We start from the raw sequence: 18,485 nt of genomic DNA, 5'->3' as shown, positions 1-18,485 counted from the left end.
GTTTAGGGGTCAGGGGCCAGGGATCAGGGATCAGGGATCAGAGTTTAGGGTTTAGGGTTTAGGGTTTAGGGAATGCTTAATATGAATGAGTGTCCTCACAAATATAGAAGGGTTGGGGTTGAGTTTGGGATGATGTCATGTTAAAACGTTTCAAATCATGAGCTGAAGCTTCTCATGGAAGACCTCAGAAACTGTCTCTGTTTCTTCTTCTTCTTCTCCTTCATCTTCTTCTTCCTCCTTTTCTTCATCTTCATCTTTTTCTTCTTCTTCTTCTTCTACACAAACTTCAGCTCCTCGTTTTTTCCCTCATGTCTCTTCTTATTCTTCCTCCTGACAGCTTATCCTCCCGTAGGATGTCCTCTTTGTCTCCATCAGACTGTTTTCATCCCAACATGTGGGAGGACGTGTTTTATGTCTTTTATGTGGACAAAGAAAGAACCACAGGCGCTTCACAGAAACAATCTTTTATCCTTCAGATCAGATGTCTGTAAAATCTTCAGCAGAACGTCTTCGTATCTCACAGCTCACTTTCAGTCCTCAGGGAGTCCAGAGTCCAGAATAAAGCTCCTAAAACAACATGTCGGGGGGTTCGACTCTGGTTCCTCTGTAAACACAGAGAGGCTGAACGTCTCCTGCTGAGGACAGACGGACCCAGCTGGAGACAGACATGAGACCTCAATGCTCCTGTTTCTGGATCTGTCTTTTAATTACATCATCACCTCAAAATCCTGCTTCATGTCCCTCAGAGGACAGTAGATGAAGACAGCTTTATGTTGTCTCAATGTCCCTCAGAGAACAGAAGATGAAGACAGTCCTGATGTCTTAACCTTCTAACCCCGAGCAGAACCCAATTGGGTCCTAGAGGGGGGGCGACAGAGTGTACACATGTAGTACAATCACTTAAATGATATTTTATGATATTTCAAAAACCTACGTGACGAAGAAATTCTGATAAAATGGACCATGTAACCTATTTGAATCACTCAAAAACATATATATACACAAAGTACTTCAAGATACTACAAGTACTTACACAATTTCACTTATTTTTTGCCAGGAGAAGGCGAGCTATGTTCTCCGTTACCGATCCCAGCCGCGACTTACGCCACTTTCACAGACACCCCACATATCAAACAGGACCAGCACAACACACTGAATCCAAACGTCTCTCCGTGAAACCGTTCAAAAGTTACATCGAAGAAGCCTCACAAAGCACAACACCACACTGCCAAAACATTAGAACCGTAGCATACCTTGAGGTGGTTTCCAGGGCGTAAACGGAGAAAAACGAAGTAAATCCGAATGAGAAATGTGTTCCTTAGCTCACTGTGTTTGTCTGAAACCTAAAATGGCAATTTTCCGTTCATCTGACACAAGATGGAGGTCAATATGCCGACCAGCGAATCATACAGGGGCTTGGGGCGGGAGCGCGGCACGGTTTTGGCTTTTTAGTGGCTGAAAATTCTGTCAATCACTTCATGGAACACACTGGTGTGTTTGAATTAACCACCCGGTTCTAACGAGATGTCACATGACAAGATCCGCCCACCACAGACTGAGCAAGCGCTCCATAGACACAGACAGAGACGAGGAAATTGCTCGGAGGAGAGATATGAGAGGTCAAAATGGGTCAAAATGGGTCAAAATGGGTCAAAATGATGCCAAACATCTCTGTTATGATAGATTGTACAATATGAGTGATAAACAAAGTGAAATATAGTGAAATATATAGTTATATAGTATATAAAATTACAATGGAACAGCCAGGGCCTCATTTAATAAATTACAGTGCTTTTTCTTCAGACGAACCTGGGAATTTCCCGTTTGCTGTGTTCAGTCTTCAGCTACTATTAACCAGTAACATATACACAATATTTACTCAAATCTCACAATTCATAGTGTTATTCAAGCATCAACATTTTTAAAATAGACCTTGTAGTTACAGAATTGTAGTCTCTTTAGTATGGGTTACAATAAAAATAGGCCTAGGGCTTAAAAGGTTGTCCCTCAGAGAACAGTAGATGAAGACAGCTTCACTCCCTACATTGTCTCATCACTTACATCCTCTCTTCACCTACATTGTCTCAGCCCTTATGTCCTCTTATCACCTACATTGTCTCATCACCTACATTGTCTCAGCACCTACATTGCCTCATCACCTACATTGTGTCAGCACCTACATTGCCTCATCACCTACATTGTCTCATCACCTACATTGCCTCATCACATACATTGTCTCAGCACCTACATTGCCTCAGCACCTACATTGTGTCAGCACCTACATTGTGTCAGCACCTACATTGTCTCATCACCTACATTGTCTCATCACCTACATTGTCTCATCACCTACATTGTGTCATCACCTACATTGTGTCATCACCTACATTGTCTCATCACCTACATTGCCTCATCACCTACATTGTGTCAGCACCTACATTGCCTCATCACCTACATTGTGTTAGCACCTACATTGTGTCATCACCTACATTGTGTCATCACCTACATTGTCTCATCACCTACATTGCCTCATCACCTACATTGTGTCAGCACCTACATTGCCTCATCACCTACATTGTCTCATCATCTACATTGTGTCATCACCTACATTGTGTCATCACCTACATTGTGTCATCACCTACATTGTCTCATCACCTACATTGCCTCATCACCTACATTGCCTCATCACCTACATTGTGTCATCACCTACATTGTGTCATCACCTACATTGTGTCATCACCTACATTGTCTCATCACCTACATTGCCTCATCACCTACATTGTGTCAGCACCTACATTGCCTCATCACCTACATTGTCTCATCACCTACATTGCCTCATCACCTACATTGTCTCATCACCTACATTGTGTTATCACCTACATTGTGTCAGCACCTACATTGCCTCATCACCTACATTGTCTCATCACCTACATTGTGTTATCACCTACATTGTGTCAGTACCTACATTGTGTCAGCACCTACATTGTGTCAGTACCTACATTGTGTCATCACCTACATTGTGTCATCACCTACATTGTTACAGGAAGAAATAAACTGTAATCGAGCCGAATTAAACATTGAACATTGAATTAAACATTAACCGTATGACTACATTGAAATATGATGAAGAAAAGGAGTCTTCACAAGTGTTAGCTTGACTTTTTCAGCCCTGTTTGATCCTCCAGACCTTATGTAATCTGTAGACCAGGTGTAGACTCTGCTGAGTCCCACACAGGCTGCAGATGTGGATCAGATCTGAACCGCTGCCTCGTAAAATGTCTCGCCGCTGTTTTTAATTAGAGTCCAGGATCCTCACTAATCGTCCTGCTGAAGCTTTTACTGCCTCACTTCTCTCTCGTTAGAAGAATTACTTTGCACAAGCAGAGGTCGAAACCCGAGGAGCTAACGATGCACCGCGCTGCGTTAGCTTAGCATAAAACGTCCTCTGCTGCCACTGCTGATGGATGACGTTTAAAGGTTAAACAGAGTTATTACCTAAATGAAATGTAATGTTGTTAGCTTAGCTTCATCAGCTTTCTTGTTAGTTAACAAGAGGCTAAAATATCGTAGAATCAAACTATAAGTTAACGATCTTTAAACAATAAACTATTCTGTACTTGTGTGTGTATGAGCTCACACACATACACACTCACACACATGAGTCTGTGTGTGCGTGTGTGTGAGTCTGCGTGTGTCTGTTTGTGCATATGTGTGTGCATGTGCGTGTGAGTCTGTGTGTGTGTGCATGTGTGTGTGTATGCATGTGTGTGTGTGTGTGTGTGTGTGCGTGCGTGCGTGCGTGGGTGAGTGTGTGTGTGCGTGTGTGTGAGTCTGCGTGTGTCTGTTTGTGCATATGTGTGTGCATGTGCGTGTGAGTCTGTGTGTGTGTGCATGTGTGTGTGTATGCATGTGTGTGTGTGTGTGTGTGCGTGCGTGCGTGTGTGGGTGAGTGTGTGTTATATGTGTGTTTCTGCTGTAAACCATCACCATGGGAGCAGAAGGCAGCGTTCCTCCTTGAACTCGTCACAACAGACTGACGTTCTCTTTGACAGCTCGTTGTCATGGAAACAACACATTGATTGATTGATTGACACATGTGCAGACAAATCAGTGTTGAATTCAGACGCTTCCAAGAGTAACAACATATATGTAAAGAATACAAGTTAAATACTAAAAGTATAAATGAGAACGAAGAAATACAAGAAATATGTACTGTACACACAACAAAGATGTAGATACGTGAATCATAGAAGTTTCAGGGTGCTCTATAGAAACAGAACCATTATGACTAGAAGTAGAACTTTAATGCAGAATAACAGTTAGAATGTGATAATTTACTGTACAAAATGTGTGGTAGGATTAAGAAACTTTGACTTATTCTTTTGACTTTGGAGCTGAAACTGACTGACTATTTGAACCAACTGTATGAGGAAACAAGGAAGGAGCTTGAACACGAAAGGAACAAACTTAAAGAACACTGCATTTCAGAGACACTTTTACACATTTCAATGGAAATGTCCTGAGTAATCTGTTGATAAGAGCATTGTAAATGTATCAGATGTCAATTTAAAATATTTTATTTTTAGTTTCACAAGGTTCAATATAATCTTTGAAATCAAACCATTCTGTAGCTCCAGTTCCTTTGTGTGTCTGTTATTGTCTATAAACCTCTCCCTATGAACCTAGGCCCTGGTCCAACAAATTATCTGAGTGTACTGTAGATTCTAAGAGGGTTACACGTTCATGTTACTGAAGGTTGCGTTCATGTTCCTGAAGGTCGCGTTCATCTTCCTGAAGGTCGCGTTCATGTTACTGAAGGTCGCATTCATGTTCCTGAAGGTTGTGTTCATGTTGCTGAAGGTGGTGTTCATGTTACTGAAGGTGGTGTTCATGTTCCTGAAGGTGGTGTTCATGTTCCTGAAGCTGGTGTTCATGTTCCTGAAGGTGGTGTTCATGTTACTGAAGGTGGTGTTCATGTTCCTGAAGGTGGTGTTCATGTTCCTGAAGGTGGTGTTCATGTTACTGAAGGTGGTGTTCATGTTCCTGAAGGTGGTGTTCATGTTCCTGAAGCTGGTGTTCATGTTACTGAAGCTGGTGTTCATGTTACTGAAGGTGGTGTTCATGTTACTGAAGGTGGTGTTCATGTTCCTGAAGGTGGTGTTCATGTTCCTGAAGGTTGTGTTCATGTTCCTGAAGGTGGTGTTCATGTTCCTGAAGGTGGTGTTCATGTTACTGAAGGTGGTGTTCATGTTCCTGAAGGTGGTGTTCATGTTCCTGAAGGTTGTGTTCATGTTCCTGAAGGTGGTGTTCATGTTACTGAAGGTGGTGTTCATGTTCCTGAAGGTTGTGTTCATGTTACTGAAGGTTGTGTTCATGTTACTGAAGGTCGCGTTCATGTTACTGAAGCTGGTGTTCATGTTACTGAAGGTTGCGTTCATGTTCCTGAAGGTCGCGTTCATGTTCCTGAAGGTCGCGTTCATGTTGCTGAAGGTTGTGTTCATGTTGCTGAAGGTGGTGTTCATGTTACTGAAGGTGGTGTTCATGTTCCTGAAGGTTGTGTTCATGTTGCTGAAGGTTGTGTTCATGTTACTGAAGGTTGCGTTCACGTTCCTGAAGGTTGTGTTCATGTTGCTGAAGGTTGCGTTCACGTTCCTGAAGGTTGTGTTCATGTTACTGAAGGTTGTGTTCATGTTGCTGAAGGTTGTGTTCATGTTGCTGAAGGTTGCGTTCATGTTCCTGAAGGTTGTGTTCATGTTGCTGAAGGTTGCGTTCACGTTCCTGAAGGTTGTGTTCATGTTGCTGAAGGTTGTGTTCATGTTACTGAAGGTTGCGTTCACGTTCCTGAAGGTTGTGTTCATGTTACTGAAGGTTGCGTTCATGTTACTGAAGGTTGTGTTCATGTTACTGAAGGTTGCGTTCATGTTCCTGAAGGTCGCGTTCATGTTCCTGAAGGTCGCGTTAATGTTCCTGAAGGTGGTGTTTATGTTACTGAAGGTTGCGTTCATGTTCCTGAAGGTCGCGTTCATGTTCCTGAAGGTCGCGTTAATGTTCCTGAAGGTGGTGTTCATGTTACTGAAGGTTGCGTTCATGTTCCTGAAGGTTGTGTTCATGTTACTGAAGGTTGCGTTCATGTTACTGAAGGTTGAGTTCATGTTACTGAAGGTTGCGTTAATGTTCCTGAAGGTGGCGTTCATGTTACTGAAGGTGGCGTTCATGGTACTGAAGGTCGCGTTAATGTTCCTGAAGGTGGTGTTCATGTTACTGAAGGTTGTGTTCATGTTACTGAAGGTTGCGTTAATGTTCCTGAAGGTGGTGTTTATGTTACTGAAGGTTGCGTTCATGTTCCTGAAGGTGGCGTTCATGTTACTGAAGGTGGCGTTCATGGTACTGAAGGTCGCGTTCATGTTCCTGAAGGTCGCGTTAATGTTCCTGAAGGTGGTGTTTATGTTACTGAAGGTTGCGTTCATGTTCCTGAAGGTCGCGTTCATGTTCCTGAAGGTGGTGTTCATGTTACTGAAGGTTGCGTTCATGTTCCCGAAGGTTGTGTTCATGTTACTGAAGGTTGCGTTCATGTTACTGAAGGTTGAGTTCATGTTACTGAAGGTTGCGTTAATGTTCCTGAAGGTGGTGTTTATGTTACTGAAGGTTGCGTTCATGTTACTGAAGGTTGCGTTCATGTTCCCGAAGGTTGTGTTCATGTTACTGAAGGTGGCGTTCATGTTACTGAAGGTTGCGTTCATGTTCCCGAAGGTTGTGTTCATGTTCCCGAAGGTTGTGTTCATGTTACTGAAGGTTGCGTTCATGTTACTGAAGGTTGAGTTCATGTTACTGAAGGTTGCGTTAATGTTCCTGAAGGTGGTGTTTATGTTACTGAAGGTGGCGTTCATGTTACTGAAGGTGGCGTTCATGTTCCTGAAGGTGGTGTTTATGTTACTGAAGGTTGACTGTATCTGATGGTGAATGTTGTCAACTGACATGTGGACGTTGTAATCGTGTCTCACAGAGCGTCGTGGTGGTGTTTGAGTGACAGGCTGTCAGGGGGGAGTTATTTTTAACCCCGCGGTGGTTCCTGCTGGTTGTTGTGATGCCTTCAGGAGCTCTGATAAAGACAAACAGCATCCTGTGGTGACAGACAGCAGGAAGTGAATGTGGGCGACTGCGTGTGTATTAATGCATCAGTGAAAACATGTTTATGATGTTTCAAATTAAATCCAGTCTAATGACTTTAACCGTAGCCACACCCCCTGGTCTCAGCGGCCCCTCTGATTGGTTCGGGTGGGGCAGTAGTAGAACAGAACTCAACATATAGAGGTCGAATGGCTTTACAGAGTGGGACAGAAAATAAAATGCAGTTTATCCTCCACACACTTCACTGTTCATCCTTCAGGTTTACATGACGCTGCTGGACCTTTCATGTCCACACTGTGACCTTCATCACCGAAGACGAAGTTGGGATTCTGAGTGTCTTTGTCCTTTAAGAAAAGAGAGAGTCTTTTATTGTGGAGAGCTGACTTGTGATCAGTGTGAGCAGCTCAGTGAAACTCTGAGGAGAGGATTAGTTGTACCTGTGAAAAGACTGTCAGGTAGATTGAGCAGGAAGCTGGGATGAGAGGAAGAGGAGGAGAGTCTCATTCCTCCTCTATAATCCCGCCTGCAGAGGTGTGTGTGTGTGTCTGTCTATTTGTGTGTGTGTGTGTGTGTGTGTATGTGTCTTGGTGAGTGTGTGTGTGTCAGAATGTGTGTGTATGTGTGTGTCAGGATGTGTGTGTGTCTGTGTGTGTGTGCGTATATGTGTGAGTGTGTATAAGTGTAAGTGTGTCTGTGTGAGTGTGTGTGTGTGTCAGGGTTAGTGTGTGTGTATGTGTGTGAGTGTGTGAGTGTGTGTGTGTGTGTCAGGGTGTCTGCAGGTCTTCTCTGGTTGTCCTGGTGAACCGGAGACCCTCTCCAGAACCAGGTCCACATGCTGTGTGGACCTCCTGTCCGTCTCACCTGGACTGGTTCAAACAGACGGATCTGGTTGAAGTCCAGACAGATGTGTCTGAACCTCGACCCCCCGCTGCTGTAATCCTAATGGGAATTTAAACTGTGATTAGTGTAATACCCTTTAAACCCCACCAACACCCCAGAATACTCCCCCATCCCCCTCCACCCAAAACACAGATTGAGATAATCCAAATGTCTCCATCACAGATTATCATCCACCTGTGTGAGAGGTGGAGTCACATGACCAGGGTTCAGTTTTATTTACTAAATGTCCTTCAAACTATTTCATTTTAGAGTTGAGCCCCACCCCTCATCCCTCTCAGCCAATCACAGGGCATGTTGAAATAAAACATTTCATGAGAATTACAAATAAACTTCATTGTTTTATAACATTGTTATTGTGGAAGTAAATATAAAGAAAAGAAGTCAAATTAAAATCAATCAAAGCAATTGTGTAAAAAATAGATTTAAAGTTTATTCATAAAGCATATTTAAAAAATGCTGGTAAAAGCAAGATCTCCGTCACGAGTCTGAAGGTTTGACGCCGGAGCCACAGAAGAAGAAATGTTTACTTCATCTTCAGATTCATGAGTTTGTTAGTGAATCAGAATCCTTCTGAAGTGAGTCTTTATCATCAACACCAAGATGGTTTAATCATGAAGTTCATAGCAGAGCAGAAGGAACCAGGACCAGGACCAGGACCAGGACCAGCTGATCCGATTAGAGACTCACAAATATGAGAGGGACACGTCCAATAAATGAGGGTGAAGACATCCAGACAGAACTTTGACCCGGACTCATTTACTTCATTATTGTGTTTCTGTCAGATGAAGATCAGGCTCCACTAATATTATTATATATAATATTATTGTCTATATCTATATTATCTATATATAGAAGATTCAAGAGACTGTATTCTGTGTACTGTTTGTACTCGATGTATTCTGTGTACTCTGTCTAGTCTTTGTTGTGTTTGTACTCGGAGACGTCAGCACGCGACCGACGGAGATCAACTGTAACGCTCTGTGATTATACATCTCATAAGGTTTATGCAATAATTAGACTGGTATGATATGGTTACTATAACTCAGGTACGCAAACTCCTACAACAAGAAACGGAGGTTTTCACAGAGATTATTCAACAACAAGAGCTTCAAATGTTTGGATGAAATAATTCTGGATTCTACGAACAATCGTATGGACGACATGTTGAAGGACTTGCAAGATCTCAAAACGAGCATTCAATACACCCAGAAGGAAATGGATGACCTGAAATCAGCCAACGCAAATCAGCTGACCACGTGCGATAGTAAGCAACAGGATACGTTGAGGGAAAACATCCAGGACATCAACAAGAACATGGAGTATTCAGAGGGCCAGTCCAGGAGAAATAACCTGGTTATTGATGGGATGGTAGAAACTGAAAGCGAAGGATGGGCTGAGGTGGAGGATAAGGTACGGAGAATACTCTAAATAAATCTACAGCTTGGGAGCAACCGTGAGCTGGAGCTGGAGCGCGCACATCGAACGGGAAGGCCGGGTGCAGACGGCAACAGACCACGGCCGGTAGCTGTCAAGTTCCTTCGATACATGGACGAAGTAGCTGCTCCTCAGAACGCTAGACACCGAAAAGGAACGAACATTTTTATCAATGAGGACTTTACGGAGGCTGTCCGCCAGAAGAGGAGGGATCTCATGCCAGCCATGAGGGCACATTGCCCATCTCCTCCTACAAGACCATAGAACAGGTCAAGAAGACTCAACTACTGCGTGTGGTGTTGGACCAACAGTTGTCGTGGTCTGAGCACATTGACGGCATTGTCACTAAAATGAGCCTTCTCAAGTTTATCACAAACGTAGTATTTAATCAGACACCTGAATATTTCTTCGATCAGTTAGAATACACATGTAGCAGACATAACCATCACACAAGGAATGCTCGCTCAGGTCACTTGGTACCTCCAACCCCAAGAACAAACCTCTTCAAACGTAGTTACTGTTCGTACCTCCTCATAGAACTCATTCAGGTAATAATCTGTCATTTAAAAACAATTCAAGGTTCACCTCAGGCCACTAGCCACTTGATGTTTTCCATGTCTCCTGATCCTTCTTTGTGTAGATGATGGATGCACTAGGTATATGCTCGGTTATGACGATATACATCCTAGTCTTTGACTGCACTATGTATCTGACTGTACTATTTTTGTTTTGTATTATTCTGATTGTACTATTTTTAACGGTTTGTGTCACGTCATGTTTTGTCCTTTCTGTGGACCCCAGGAAGGTTAGCAGCCGCTAACGCTAATGGAGATCCAGTTAATTAACTAAACTACTCTGTGTACTCTTTGTACTTTTTGTACTCTGTATTCTATTTACTCTTTGTACTGTTTGTACTCTGTGTACTCTTTGTACTTTTTGTACTCTGTATTCTATTTACTCTTTGTACTTTTTGTACTCTGTATTCTATTTACTCTTTGTACTGTTTGTACTCTGTGTACTCTTTGTACTCTGTGTACTTTTTGTACTGTTTGTACTCACAATAAAGTTGAATCTAAAGAAGTCTCTGAGCTCCACCTGTGATCACATGACCTGACACCTAATTATCTATTCATGTATTCAAATAATAAACATCAATTCCTTTCATACATATTTTTAAAACATATTTATTTTTTTCCTTCATATTTGATTTGTCAATATATTTTATATTTCTAAATAATGTATATTTTGTAAGTTAATTTTATGGATACATTTTTATGTATTTATTTATTATTTAATGTATTTATTTATTCATAAACTTTTTATTTTCATTTTACAAAAGTATTTCTGTCTGTGTGTCTGTGTGTGTCTGTGGGAGTGTGTGTGTGTCTGTGGGAGTGTGTGTGTGTGTGTGTGTGTGTGTCTGTGGGAGTGTGTGTGTGTGTCTGTGGGAGTGTGTGTGTGTCTGTGGGAGTGTGTGTGTGTCTGTGGGAGTGTGTGTGTCTGTGGGAGTGTGTGTGTGTCTGTGGGAGTGTGTGTGTCTGTGGGAGTGTGTGTGTGTCTGTGGGAGTGTGTGTTTCTGTGGGAGTGTGTGTGTGTGTGTGTGTCTGTGGGAGTGTGTGTGTGTGTGTGTCTGTGGGAGTGTGTGTGTGTGTGTCTGTGGGAGTGTGTGTGTCTGTGTGTCTGTGGGAGTGTGTGTGTGTGTGTCTGTGGGAGTGTGTGTGTGTGTGTGTGTCTGTGGGAGTATGTGTCTGTGTGTGTCTGTGGGAGTGTGTGTGTGTCTGTGGGAGTGTGTGTGTGTGTGTCTGTGTGTGTCTGTGGGAGTGTGTGTGTGTGTCTGTGGGAGTGTGTGTGTGTCTGTGGGAGTGTGTGTGTGTCTGTGGGAGTGTGTGTGTCTGTGGGAGTGTGTGTGTGTCTGTGGGAGTGTGTGTGTCTGTGGGAGTGTGTGTGTGTCTGTGGGAGTGTGTGTTTCTGTGGGAGTGTGTGTGTGTGTGTGTGTCTGTGGGAGTGTGTGTGTGTGTGTGTCTGTGGGAGTGTGTGTGTGTGTGTCTGTGGGAGTGTGTGTGTCTGTGTGTCTGTGGGAGTGTGTGTGTGTGTGTCTGTGGGAGTGTGTGTGTGTGTGTGTGTCTGTGGGAGTATGTGTGTGTGTGTGTCTGTGGGAGTGTGTGTGTGTCTGTGGGAGTGTGTGTGTGTGTCTGTGGGAGTGTGTGTGTGTGTCTGTGTGAGTGTCTGTCGGTGTGCGTTTGTGTGTGTGTGTCTGTGTGTGTGTGTGTGTGTGTCTGTGGGAGTGTGTGTGTCTGTGGGAGTGTGTGTCTGTGTGAGTGTCTGTCGGTGTGCGTTTGTGTGTGTGTGTGTGTGTGTCTGTGTGTGTGTCTGTTTATGTGTGTGTGTCTGTGTGTGTGTTTGTGGTGTGTGTGTGTGTCTGTCTGTGTGTGTCCGTGCATGTGTGTAACACCTGTTTAACAGTCCGGATCATCTGAACACTGCGGACCACATATCGTCTGCGCATGCGCAAGTTTATCCTCCTCTGTGATGAGAGAAAACAGAGCGCGCGCTGCTGAGAGGCTTCACCTGCTCAGGTAATCTACCTGTGTGAGCCAATCAGGTGCTTTGGCGCCGCAGTTTGTGGACCACGTGAGCGGCACGAGGGGCCGCGTGGAGGCCGTGAAGCGGCGCGTGCTTCTGGTTTAGACCCAGAAACAAAGATCCAGAGGAGGTGATGGTGCGCGCGAGAAGGAGGAGGGGGGACACTCCTCAATTATCCCTCCGCGTGAAGATAGGTGGCGCGTGCTGCTAGAAGGTCTCGCGCCTGTTTATGTTGCAGAAAAGAAAAAACGGTGACGGGCTCCGTGAGGGAGGCGTCACAGACCGAGACCCGGATCAGTGCCACCGCTCTGCTGCAGCACCGGGACTCACTGGGACTCACCGGGACTCACCGGGACCACATCTGTCTTCACATTTTTAGGGAGGAGGTGCACGCGCTGCAGCAGCACTGCTTTTCCTCCTTACTGCTTCTCGTCTTCGCGGGAGGAATCCCGGACTCTCTCCGGTAGGTCTCCGCTCTTCTTCTCTGTTATTTCAGGAGCCAATCAAAGCGCGACAGTTACCTGCGCGGCCAGGTGAGAGGAGACAGGTGCATGCGCGCTCCCGCTCGCTGCTGCCGCTCCAGGTGTTGGATGGAGGAGGAGGAGGAGGGCGGGTGGAGAGAGGCGGTCAGTCCGGGAGGAGGAGGTCTGTTCCCGGGTCCCGCTACTGCCGCTCCCTGCTCAGACCTCCGGAGGTTATTCTAATTATAAGAGAAACATGAAATAAATATTATATTCAAATACAGGAAATCAGATGACAAAACACCGAAAATGATTTCAGACGAACATGAAAATATCATGAAGACATTTTAGAAATATTTTTCGAAAAATCATCAAATTATGAGAGACGTGTGTTTGTTTTATTGACCTGAAGACAGATTACACAACGAGAGGCTCTTATATAACCTCATATATTCCATTATATATACTTATATATTACATTATATATAACCTCATATATTACATTATATACTACGTTATATTTACTTATATATTACATTATAGATAACCTTATATATTACATTATATATTACATTATATTTACTTATATATTACATTATATATAACCTTATATATTATATTATATATAACCTCATATATTACATTATATACTACATTATATTTACTTATATATTACATTATATATAACCATATATATTATATTATATATTACATTATATATTCACATATATTTCCTGATTGTTTTTACACCCTGAAAATTAACAAGTTTATTATTTGTATTTATTATTTATGTCACAAAGTTGTCATGTTGAAAAATGTGTCTGTGAATGTGCGTGTGTGTGCGTGTGACTGTGTGTGCGTGTGACTGTGTGACAGTGTGTGTGTGTGTGCGTGTGACAGTGTGTGTGTGTGTGTGTGAGTGTGTATGTGTGTGTGCGTGAGTGTGTGTGTGTGTGTGTGTGACAGTGTGTGTGTGTGACAGTGTGTGTGCGTGAGTGTGTGTGTGTGTGTGACAGTGTGTGTGTGTGAGTGTGTATGTGTGTGTCCCTCCTCCTCTGTCAGACCAGCTCAGTCTCCTCTCATCACAGATCAGGACGGGCACGCGGCGGGTCTCTCGGTCGGTGCACGCGCTCCAGCAAAACAAACAAAAAGTGAAAAGAATCAAACAAAGTGTGGAGAGATTTTATTTATCGGATTCTATTCGTGCTAAAGTTCCCTGAAGGCTCAGTGGAGGACCTGGTTCTGGGATTTACTTTGTGTGTGCTGCTTGTCAGGATCCGGATCGAGAGGAGTCCATGCGGACCGGAGCGAGTCCTCCATGAAGCCCGAGATCATGGCGGAGGGCCCCCGCTGCAAGAGAAGAAAGCAGGCCAACCCCCGTAGGAAGAACGGTAAGAGAGCTCTCACACACCGACACACACCCAGTCACAGAGTCCCGCAACAACTCCCGCAAACTCTGCGGTGCTGCGTGTCCCCGCCCGGCCCGGGAGGTCCAGAGAGACTCAACGTTCTTTACCGGGACTTTGTGGAGGTTTTGGGGTTTCGGGACTCTGTGTGGAGCCACTGGGCCTCGGAATGTGATGGACCGGGACCGGGGCCGGGAGGACCGGGACCCGCTGGGTGGAGGTCTGAGTCTCAAAGCAGGAAAACCGTTATATCTGCGCGCCGCGTGAGGACCTGTGGCTCCGAGCGGCGCGCTCACACTCTCGCGCTCCGATCCGAAAAACGGAACATAAATAAATATGCGATCAATATTCAGAGTTATGACGAATATATTTACAATATGAAGCTCGCGCTCGATCCGCACAAACAACCCGCCGCGCGCCTCAACAACAAACACTTCAAATGAATGTAATGTCTGAAACATCATGAAGTTGTTGTTTCAGCTCATTTTAATTTATTCTTTGACACAAATTAAAGTTCATCACGTTTATTTGATTTAAATGTTTTTTATATTTGAATGTTGACTGAGGAAGAGGAAGAGGAGGAAGAAGCTGGAGCTCCTTCTTCTCTAATGAGTCAGAAACGGAAATGTGTATTTGTATTGGCACATTAAATCCATTTGAACAAGTCCTGTTTTAGTGTTTTAATGTTTAATGATGAAATGATCTTCATCAGCTCATCTTCATCACTCTCACGGAGGAAGAATAAAATACGTTTTCATGCTGATTTATTGAAATGAGGACAAAAGAGAAAGAATGTGAAGATGCTGATGTTTACTTTTATTTATTTGTTCAGACTAAATATTAAAAACAACACATTTAAATCTTCATGATTTTGTGTATTTACATATTTTTAAATGAAGTTTGGTGACAGTATTTCTTCTCGTCATCGCTTCATGCTGTCCTGGTTTTTCTTCTTCTCTGGATTCGTCTCCTCCCTCGGGGTGAGGTGGGGTGGGGGGGTGATGGGTGAGGGGGGATTAGGGCCGGGTGTAACAGGATCTCTGGGTGTCTGTCCGTCACATCCAGCTGTGAAGCTGCAGCTGTTTTCTCTTTTTTTAAATTATCATTTTGGTGCTGATGTTTGGATCTTATTGTTCGTCTCATGTTCAGAGCTTCTTCTCCAGTTTATTCAGAAATCCGCTCGACATCCTTAAATCTTCTCCAAATCTGTTGAATTGTGTCAGAAATATTTCACATAACAGCGTGAATGTTAAATATTTAGGAATGTGAATCTAATGACGGTGAAGCCGGTTTTACACAGTAAAGCTCAGAGAGTCTGTCATTACGCCTGTAAAAGAGAACAAATTACTGTGGATTTAAAGAACATCTAAAGAACATTTAAAGAACACGTTAATGTAGATTTAGAGAACATTTAAAGAACACGTTAGTGTGGATTTAGAGAACATTTAAAGAACACGTTAGTGTGGATTTAGAGAACATTTAAAGAACACGTTATTGTGGATTTAGAGAACATTGAAAGAACATGTTATTGTAGATTTCAAGAACATTTCAAGATTATTTCAAGAACATTTTCAAGAACACGTTAGTGTGGATTTAAAGAACATTTAAAAAATATTTAAAAAACATTTAAAGAACATTTCAGAATATTTCAAAAACATATCAAGAACATGTTATTGTAGATTTTAAAGAACATTTTAAAGAACATTTTAAAGAACATTTCAAGAGCATTTCAAGAGCATTTTAAAGAACATTTCAAGAACATTCCAAGAACATGTTAGTGTAGATTTAAAGAACATTTTAAAGAACATTTCAAGAACATTCCAAGAACATTTCAAGAACATTTGAAAGAACACTTAAAGAACATTTCAAGAACATTTTAAGGAACATTTTAAGAACATTTTAAATAATATATAAAAAACATTCCAAGAACATTTTAAGATTATTTTAAGAGCATTTTAAAGAACATCGCAAGAACATTTCAAGATAATTTCAAAATAATTTCAAGATCATTGCAAGAACCTTTTAAAGAACATTGCAAGAACATTTTAAAGAACATTGCAAGAACATTTCAAGATAATTTGAAAATCATTTCAAGATCATTTCAAGAACATTTTAAATATACAAAAAACATTCCAAGAACATTTCAAGATTATTTCAGGAGCATTTCAAGAACATTTTAGAGAACATTTCAAGAACATTCCAAAAACATTTAACCTTTTAACCTCTAAGCCTATTTTCAGGCCTCTGCTCGAAAATGTCATACCCGTACTCAAAGTGGCTTATCTCACTAACTACAAGGTCTATTTGAATAATTTCAATGGAATTATAACTCTAACACTTGTGATAGTTTGTTAATATGTGTACATATCAGTGTATATGTTACTGGTAAATGCTGAATGAATATAACACACAGCTCAAATTGAAAATGTTCAGGTTCGCCTGGAAAAAAAAGCACTTTTGTCTTTGAAATAATGCAGCAGTGAGCCTAAAACTCTCCACAATCACAGCACAACATGTCAGCAGTCCTTTTTAAAAAATAATTGGCTTTGATAAAGTGAAGCAGGCCAAGTTGATAGAGGTTGGAGTACAGAGAGTTCATGCCAGCTCAAGCCAAAATTCAGAATTTTCCAAATTTTGGAACCAGGTTTCCAGCTGTTCTATTCTACTTTTATATACTATATAATTATATATTTCACTTGTTTTATCACTAATAGGGTTCAATCTATCTATTACAGCAGTTTGGCATCATTTTGAACCATTTTTGACCTGTCAGGAGCCTGATTTATCTGTTTTATGTGATTCTTTCGTCGCTCACTGTGTGTGTATTGGCAGTTTTCGAAGACTATGATTGGTCGATTTGCACATGTGATACGTCCTAGAATGCGGAAATGAATGTAGAATGCAGTGGGCTGGTCAGTCAGGTGATTGACAGACTTTTTAGTTACTAAAACTCCAAAAGAGTTGCGCAACAGACCGAGCGTCGTAATGATTCGCTGAAAAGTAAAAGGAGGACTACCTATGCATAAATGCCTCGATTATCTCTATTTTACTCTCAAACGAAAGAGAGGGACCGGGTGGATACGTAGCGAAAGGATTTAAGCGGATTTACAGAGTTTTTCACCCAACAGACCAGCTCAAGGTACGATGCGTATAGAAAATGTGTTGCTCTGTGGTTGGTTGTTCTTGTGTGTGTTCCACGGTGTAACGTTTGAACGGTTTGAAGGAGAGAAATATGGAAGATATCTGCGGATTCAGGGTGGAATTCTCATGCTTACTAAGCTATTGTTCGGCCATGAAGGTCTCTTTTTTTGTGATGATATCTGCATTCGGAGTGCGTAGCTCGCTGTAGCTCGCCGAAAAATACGTGGTATTGTGCTGGAACTTGGTAGTTTATATATTACTTTGTGTATAATTGTGTTTCGAGTGAGTAAAATGATTTTTTTGTATTTTTTCTCAGAATCTCGTCGTTAAGTAGGTATATAGCATGTGGGTAAAAGTCATTATATTCGTTTCGGAAAAGTGATTTATATGACGCTCTTCTTCGCAAAACACTCTTAAAGAACACGTTAATGTAAATTTGAAGAACATTTAAAGAATATGTTAGTGTAGATTAAGGAATTTTCAAAGAATGCGTTAGTTGTAGATTTAAAGAACATGTTGGTGTAGATTAGAGAACATTTGAAGAACACGTTAGTGTAGATTTAAAGAACATTTAAAGAACACGTTAGTGTAGATTTAGAACATGTCAGTGTAGATTTAAAAAACATTTAAACAACACTCGTTAATGTAGAGTTAAAGAACATGTTGGTGGAGATTTAAAGAACATTTTAAGAACATGTTAGTGTAGATTTAAAACCTCATGGAACCGAGCGAGCCCAAAAGGTCTCCGTTCGGTTCTGAGGCTCGGTTCGAAATGTCGTAGAATGGACTTTTCATAAATAAATAAATAAAATAAATGATCTTTTTTTTTTCTTATTCTTTCGAAAAAAGTCTCCTTAACTTCATCATGTAAACCATTTTACACACTGCAAACACCATTATAAACTATTCTACTAACTAACTAAGAAGATCCGACACAATATCATGTATTTGACGCCACAGACGGCGAGCCAACAACTCAGAGAATGCTTGGAAAACCGGGGCCATAGCATCTCCCCTAGCATATCACGCAGCTAAGAGCACTAGCACTTCACACAGATTTCAGCCATACCATCCAAACTTCTCTCCATGAAAGCGTTCAGGAGTTACAGCCAACAAGCCACAGAAAGCAGAAATTCTGTCAATCACTTCATGGAACACATGGGTGTGTTCCAAATAAGCACCCGGTTCTAACGAGTGGTCACATGACAAGATCCGCCCGGCAGAGCCTGAGCAAGGGCTCCAGACAAACAGACAGAGACGAGGAAAATGCATCCAGGAGAGATATGAGAGGTCAAAATGGGTCAACATGATGCCAAACAGCTCTGTTATGATATATTGTACAATATGAGTGATAAACAAAGTGAAATATAGTGAAATATATAGTTATATGGTATATAAAAGTACAATGGAACAGCTGCAAATTCTGGTTTGAAAA

General features: G+C 42.0%; 1 protein-coding gene across 1 annotated transcript in view; it reads left to right on the top strand.

The window, feature by feature from the left end:
• Positions 1-13,821: 13,821 nt before the first annotated feature.
• Positions 13,822-18,485, top strand: part of zeb2a (zinc finger E-box binding homeobox 2a) — a gene marked incomplete at its 5' end in the record, with an annotated part of 52,444 nt that continues 47,780 nt past the window's right edge. The window contains 1 exon segment of the mRNA XM_079170334.1: positions 13,822-13,894. Coding sequence (XP_079026460.1) covers positions 13,822-13,894 — 73 coding nt within the window.

Source organism: Pholis gunnellus (assembly GCF_910591455.1).
Source record: "Pholis gunnellus genome assembly, chromosome: 12".
In the NCBI taxonomy this organism is placed as follows: Eukaryota; Metazoa; Chordata; class Actinopteri; order Perciformes; family Pholidae; genus Pholis; species Pholis gunnellus.
Note: the sequence above shows the minus strand (reverse complement) of the source record. Positions and strands in the feature narration are given on the sequence as shown.